The sequence below is a fragment of the Apis dorsata genome, unplaced genomic scaffold (genome assembly GCF_000469605.1).
Source record: "Apis dorsata unplaced genomic scaffold, Apis dorsata 1.3 scaffold_127, whole genome shotgun sequence".
In the NCBI taxonomy this organism is placed as follows: domain Eukaryota; kingdom Metazoa; phylum Arthropoda; class Insecta; order Hymenoptera; family Apidae; genus Apis; species Apis dorsata.
The window spans coordinates 972,337-980,033 of NW_006263420.1; the positions used below are offsets into that span (position 1 = coordinate 972,337).

Sequence of the window (7,697 nt, forward strand, 5' to 3'; positions counted from 1 at the left end):
TCTGGTCTTGCTGAGATTCTTTCAATTGGCTCGCGTTCAAATGACCTTTTTTTTTTTTCTACTATGCTCATGTTCGTGTTGCATGTATATTTTTATGATATTTGAACAGGATTGATTAGGAATTACATTTTTCGAATATATAAATTAAATATAAATTAAACGAATAGTAATTTTATTTGTCAATGATTTATTCATCAACGTACGAGATAAATTATTTTCTATTATCGCTCGATTATTTTAATTAAGAAATCTATTTTCTCAAGTATTCGCTTTCTCTTATAAAAATTATTTACTCGAATAATAATTATCTTCTGATTATTAATTTAAAATAAATTTCGAGCGGGGAAGAATAATTGCACAAATGTTGCATTGTCGATTCATTTCGCAAGTTATCGCGATTGGGCCAAAATATTACAGTATCACATTTTTTTGTGGATAGCGTTCATGGCATTGGGAACGATTGGCCTTGTGTCAATTCTGAAATGGAAGCCACGCATTTTGCCAATCCCCCAAGTATGTTTGGTATCGTATGGAAGATGGTGTTGCCCACACCTGTTCGTCGGATTACTCATTATGGCAACGACGTATAACCTTTGTTACTAGGAAACTGCCATCCGTTTAAAATTCGAATTGCACATTTGTTCTCGCGCATTAACGCGAATTTAATTAATTATTCGCCAATGACCGTTTACGAAATCATTCGTAAATCTGTTTTATCCTTCGTGGAAGCTTCGTAAAAATTTCATATTTGTTCGTTTGTATTAAAGAACGAAATAATTGATATTTCTTCAGATCGACGATTGCGCGAACGCACGCTGGACAAATTATGGCGCAAGAATTCCGGTGCGATGGAAATATTCATCGCAACATTGGAGGTGAGTTTTTAATCAAGATTTTATTACCAGCCGACGTGAAACGGAACGAACTTTTCCAATCTTTCTTAATCGAATTTCTTTATTATTTTATTAATATTATCATTAAAATGGCCATTAAGATCCAACTTTGGTATTTTCGTTTATTCGTAACGTATTTCATTGGTCTTTGTCTCAATAAAAATAATAAATATGCAACAACAGAAATATATAAGATATTTTGAACAACAATTGATACAACAAATTATGGAAAAATTCGATCTTTTGGATAAGTTAATATCGTGGATGGAGGTGGTAACGATTTTCCTTAATACTCGAATTTTCGAGAGGCGTGACTGAACAATGTGTATTCGGGGAGGTCGGACATTTAATCGACACATTGTGGATCCAATTAAGGATGCGGATAACCATGTCACGATTAACATTTTGCACGGAATGGCGTGGCTAGGTCGCATCAACCGGCCCGGTCCCCATCGTACGTCTTGTCTACGGGGGCTTCCTGCCGCATGCAAAACTGGAAATCCGTTCGTCCCATTTTCCCTTAAGTGTTGCACGCACGCAGAACAGAGAATAATTATTTCCGTGGCATTTTGCGCGAATCGAAAATCTCTCGATCGTTCGAACTTCGTTTACACCAACCAACCACTATAATTCGAGACACGTTAAAATCGTAATTTATTTCGTAAACTTTGCTTCCCAGAATTGCAAGGATCACGTGATAAACTACAGCATCGCCAGCATACTACACGAGTGCATATCACCCCGTAACGCGAAGGGGAAGACCAAAGGGAACAAGAACAAAAGTGCCACAAGTAACAATTTTCAATTTTTTTTCGACCAGTCTTCGAGAAAAATATGTTTTTACGATACGTGTTTGTTAAAGAGAGATTGATACGGTTGATATCGAGAAGCTTTTAATTTATCACGGTATCTCGTAAATTTTTATCTAAAGTATATAATTCTTTGACGAAAGCGTACGATAATTTTTCGTTTTCAGTATCCAGCAGCCGAATGGCAGTGATGCAGCTGATCAATTTAGGAATCACGCAAGCTCTAATTAAACTTTTAGTTAATCTGCAACACACGGACAGTATTTCGAGCGAGGCCCTCACGCGAGAGGTGCTTTGGCTTTTGGGTCAGGTGAGACATAGTTGTCCTTTTATTGCATTCGAAAAGTAATGTCGGTTTTGCGAAAATAGATTTGTCATAATTTACTCATACATCCAGTTTTTAATTCTTGAATAAATTCGAGATACTTGCAATTCATTCTTATATTATTAATAATTTTATCATCCACTATTTGATGATACGAAGAAATAATCTTTCAAAATAATCGCATTTAAACTTTTTTTATATATTTTTTAAAATTCATATGCAATACTGAAAATATTGTGAATTGTTTCGTCTCACGTCTAACGAGAATTGCTTAATCTACGTTCTTCAAGTTCTAAAGTTTATTGTTAGACGAAAATATTTATGGGAACATTGTTAAAATATTTTGAACGTAGAATTCTGGCACAAATTTATCGTTTATTATTATTATTGTTATTGTTATTGTTATTATTATTATACGATGACGACATATGAAGCAACTGCAATTATTTATCCTCAACGGAGACAAAAACCGACATAACTTTTAACAATCTCTCTTCAACTGTTCGAATTTGATCGATAAAATTTGCAGATAGCCCAAAGGGACCAGAAGTTCGTGTTAAAAATAAAGATACTTAATACCATTAAAGTGTTCCACACGCTCTTGAAGCAACATTACAATAATAGCAAAACGTTGTTGCCTTTGTTGTTGATCATCAAATGTCTCGCCAGAAATTGTGAGTAAATAAGTTTCGTAAACAGATTTCTCGGTATGTATTTTCGTGTCGTAGCTAATTTTAATCTTCTTTTTTTCTCTTTCCTTTTCTTTTTTTTTTTTTTTGGCGTTTTCAGCATTCTCGCTTCAGGTATTGATGAAGGACGGTATCGCTTCCACGTTGGAGAAAACATTCGTCGGTATCGGTTACATGCCTCACCTGAAACTCAAATCGTTGTTAGAATGTTTGAAATATTTCACAGCGAGCAGTACGTAAACCTTTATTTTCCTTTTTTAACAATTACCCGTCTAACGAATCGAACTTTAACGATTAAAGTACATATATAACAACTTACACAACGAACGTACGAATTTTTTTGCTCGTAGAAGTTTGTTGCATGAAATTCGTGAAGGTTGGTCTGGTACATCTGTTGATGAGGATCTTCGAGAGATGGGATCGATTCGACGGGCCGATGAGACTGAAGATTTGCAATTCCACTTTGATCACGTTACAGCACTTATGCGTCATAAGTGAGTTTATTCGTGCCGACCTTTAAGCGTTGCTATAATAACGATAATACCCGGCCGGAAGTTGATAGTGTAGGGTGGTAGAACGGCTCTACGCCAATGATTTTAAATTCATCTTCCACTCTCTCCTATTAATTTATTCCTGCTCAAGAAGAAAGAAAAATAATTAGTTTTTTCTCCGCATTCGATTAATTAATTTATTTATTTTCTTTTTTTCAAACGATCTTTCTTCCTTTCCGTTCTTCTTCTCTAATCATTTCCTTATAGAACAAACATCGCGTATGTAAATTTATGTTACACCACGGCCATGGTTTTACGTCGCCATTACGACGCTGAGCCATCTTTTTGTCCTTTTCAGAGGCCGGCAGGAAGGCTATCAAGTTGAACAATGGTTTGCAACTAATGTACCGGTTCTGCAACAATTGCCCGGAGGATAAGTCATACGATTCGTTGCTGTCGCGTATTTGCGGGATAATCAATCAATGTCTGGAGAAGAAGGAGCTGCCGGTGCCCGAAATGTCTCCGGCAAGGTGAACGAAACATTCAAGGTCGTTCGAAATTCATCAACGCCGGATCGAAGCTCGATTCGTTTTATCGCACTTGGTAGTTTTATCATCGATCTGGCTTCAAATTATCTCGAATTATTAAGGAAAAAAAAAAAAACAAAAAAACAGCTTCGATCCAAAAACTTGTTCTTCTCACACAAAGAGTCCGATTCTTCGCGATTCTTGAATAAGATGACGCGTGAAAAAAATTAATAAAACTGTAACGTAACGAGAGAATTTGATTCGAACTCTGTTACAGATTCGTGTTGCCGAACGAAACGAACAGGCCCAACAGCGTTGAGAGTGGTAGCGACATCGACAGTCAGGTGTGTATCTTTTCCCTGGCAGAATGATGTAACGTAACTCGAGATGGTAAAATATTTTTTTTTTTTTCAAAAACTTTCTCCGATCGTTTAAATACGTCGAACATGGAGCGTTGAAACGCGCGTAATTTTCACGAGAAGCAAAATTATATATATATATTTGTATCGCAGCCCTGCAGTGTCGCCTCTCTTGGACGAATGTACAGCGACCTTGATTCGGGCGACGAAGAAGAAAGCCAGCATTCAAGGACGAATGCGAAAACCATGAACGCGACCGACGAAGTGGACGAGAGCAAGTTCTTTGCCGGTGTATTCACGTCTCAAAGATCGGAGGAGGAGTTGGCCGAGTACGTCGACGTTATTTTTCGAGACCTCGTTTCGAAAAATTTTTTCTTTTTTTCTTTAAACTTTCCCCTAATTAAATCAAATTGATTAACGAATATCCCTCGATTCGTCTCTAGATACAACGTTTTTTTCAAAGAATTGGACAACCTTGGACATTATCAAATATGCGGCGGAAGTTTATCGATGGAGATCATGGACGCGATCGATTCGAAGGGGTGTAGCAAAACAAAGCTAAGGGATTTGTTGAAAGAGGGGATATCGAAGACGAGCCAAATGACGAACAGCGAGACAACGATCAAAATATTCAAAGATATTTCGATTTTGACGGATCAACAGGCTTATTGCGTGATAGCGAGCAGGGTGAAAAGCGTTATCGGTTTCGTGAAGGTTGCTTACCCGGATCTGATCGGTGGCGACGGCCTCGGAAAGGACGAGCCCTTGAACAGCAAGGACAGAAGGGTCTGCCGTTCGAAACTTCTCACCTGCGTGGAGCGTGGCCTCCACGGTAGCCTGTTGACGCCGGAAGTGGTGTACGATCTCGACGCCATAACTTCGTCCAGCCATAATAACGCGTCGTCCACGGAAGAGCAGAAACTGATCGACCATCATTTGTGCAACTGGGATGAGAACAGGATAGGAAAGCGTTCCTTCGACAACAAACACTTGCACTTCGAGTCCAGATTCGAGAGCGGGAACCTGAGAAAAGTTATTCAGGTACAAAACTCTATGAATGTTTCAAGCGTTATTTGTTAAAAAAAGCGTCGTTGAATTACCAAACAATGGATGCGCGCTTCCCGTTTCGGCGGCAAATCTGCATCATTTCTTTCCAACTCGCTTCCTTACAGATAGGCGTGAGAGAGTACGATCTGATCTTGACGCCGGACGTGAACAGCGGTTCCAGGCACCAATGGTTCTATTTCGAGGTGTCGAACATGGAGGCGTTGGCGTATACGTTTAACATTATCAACTGCGAGAAAGCGAATTCGCAGTTCAATTTCGGGATGAAACCGATCCTGTTCAGCGTTGCGGAGGCACAGCTGGGCAGGCCAGGTTGGGTGAGAACCGGGGCGGACATCTGCTATTATCGAAATTGTTATCAACGGCCGGCCAAGGGGAAGAATTATCTCACTACCTCGTTCACCGTCACTTTCCCTCACGCGTACGACGTCTGTTACCTGGCCTACCATTTCCCTTACACGTACAGCCTGTTGATGACCAATATCTGGAAGTGGAGCAAGAGGGTGCCGCCCAATACGTATTTCAGAGCGGAGACCCTTTGCGAGACGTTGAACGGCAATGACAATCCTCTGCTCACTATCACGTCTCTGGATTCCAAGAGCAATCCCATACAGGTGAGGATCCTCGAAGCGAGGATAAGGAAGATGAGGGGATGTTTTCGAAAAATTATTTTAAGAAGGTTCTTTTTTCTTTTTCTTTTTCTTTTCTTTTCCCTCTCTCTCGAATAACTCTCGAGCTTGAAAAGCGAAATTCTCTCGATTTTTCTTTCTAGAATCGCAAGGTGATATTTCTGACATCGAGGGTTCATCCGGGCGAGAGCAACGCATCGTGGGTGATGAACGGTACCTTGGAGGCGTTGCTGGGTAACAATCCTTACGTGACGAGCTTACGCGACGATTACATATTCAAAATCGTGCCGATGTTGAACATCGAGGGTGTGGTGAACGGTTGGTAAGTGTAGTAGTGTTATATATAAAATTAGGCACGCGTTAAAGGGGATGAGAAAATGAAAAAAACTCGACTATCGTAAGAATGTGTTTCGTACCTTTATTGATATTCAATTACACAAGTTGAACATTCGCGCCGTATTTACGCAATGATATTCAAGATCCATGCGTCGATGATACCTATCGTAATAGTTAGAAAATCATTTCGCGATGTTGCCGATTCTCATACGTCTGGATGACCGAAACGTTTACGCGACTCATAATCGCGTCTCCTCGATTCCTTTATTCTTCTCCTTTTCTCCTCGTCCGATGACATTCTTCGAGAATCTTCCCGAATCCTCGTTCCGTTTCGATCCCATCGACATTCAACTACGAAGAGGAGCCGTGCACCGATTTCGAATACGAATCGGACGCGAAACGTTTCATCTTGCAGACGTACGAATATGATATTAGAACTAAGATGATTATTCACCGATACGAATGAAATTATTATTCGTGGCACTGGCGGACCAACCTCTCAATCCTACATGATTATCCTTAAAGAGCAACGATGATACCTCCGTTGCTAGCCTAAAGCCTGAGATCCCACGCGGATGATCCCTCCTTACGTTACTATCATCTTCCATCATCTACGACGGCGGTATCGATATTAAGCGATAATAAAGAAAAGACGGGTAAAGAGATAGGAGGAGAATGGAGCCGTCACGTGTCCGCCGGTGCCACTCTCGTGGACGATTAAAAGATCGAATTGAATCGGAGTGGAGTGAATGCCCTTGCGAGAACGACGTCGGTTGGTTATCGCCGGGGATCGAGGCCAGAAGGAAAGGAATCGACGTTTTATCGAAATTCGTTTTAGAAAAGTTAGTAATCGATCGTTGTGTTAATCATATTCGTACGCGATGGCACGGTTGTTTCGAACAGAGATCCACGGATACGGAGAGCAGCAACTTATCCCCGAAAAACGAAAATTGGAAAAACGTTTTTCCTTCCGTCGAGCGGAAGCCCCGACGACACGTGTGATGAACGTGTGTGGCGTGAAAGAAATCCGACGAGCACTACCGGGAATTCGTTTCGAAATCAGAACGAAATGGATGAGCGATGAATGGCGACGAACGGAGCCCCCCCTCCCCTCCCCACCAATCATCGCGATGGGATCGCGCGATTCTCTCATTTGTCCGTTGCGATATACACATAAAATAACGTACATTGATATATCTAGTTCCTTCAAGAATCTCCCTTACATTCATCACTTATCGACGAATAATCGTGACGAATTGCCTAAATTGTAAAGCGTTACTTGGACGGAGGGTCTAATACTTTGCCGTTGGTGCGCACTTTGATGTTGTACCTGTAGGCCGGTTCCGCTTCTGGCAGGATCGTGCTGCTGTCGTCGTCCTGATCTTTCATCATCGATGATTCGCCCGCCTCGGGTTGGTCGTTCACGTAGTAATCTTGGACGCTGTCGTAAGGGCCGACCGTGTGAGCGTCTTCCAAACCGTTGTTGGGCGCCTCGGTCTCGCCGCGCATCTCGAAGTAGTCCGGCGACTCTCGATGCTCGGCCTTCATGTTGGAGGCCGAGCGTAGAGAGGAGC

General features: G+C 41.1%; 1 protein-coding gene across 9 annotated transcripts in view; it reads left to right on the plus strand.

Annotated features, from left to right (window-relative positions):
* LOC102675360 (cytosolic carboxypeptidase 1-like) overlaps nt 1-7,697 on the plus strand; it is a 35,399-nt gene that overhangs the window by 7,338 nt on the left and 20,364 nt on the right. For all 9 annotated transcript variants that reach the window (XM_031509116.1, XM_031509118.1, XM_031509117.1 and 6 more), the window contains exons 3-14: nt 793-875; nt 1,573-1,684; nt 1,870-2,012; nt 2,557-2,701; nt 2,817-2,948; nt 3,067-3,210; nt 3,566-3,737; nt 4,012-4,078; nt 4,247-4,422; nt 4,537-5,134; nt 5,266-5,772; nt 5,931-6,109. In XM_031509116.1, the coding sequence (XP_031364976.1) occupies nt 793-875; nt 1,573-1,684; nt 1,870-2,012; nt 2,557-2,701; nt 2,817-2,948; nt 3,067-3,210; nt 3,566-3,737; nt 4,012-4,078; nt 4,247-4,422; nt 4,537-5,134; nt 5,266-5,772; nt 5,931-6,109 (2,458 nt within the window). The remainder of the gene's footprint in view (nt 1-792; nt 876-1,572; nt 1,685-1,869; nt 2,013-2,556; nt 2,702-2,816; nt 2,949-3,066; nt 3,211-3,565; nt 3,738-4,011; nt 4,079-4,246; nt 4,423-4,536; nt 5,135-5,265; nt 5,773-5,930; nt 6,110-7,697) is intronic.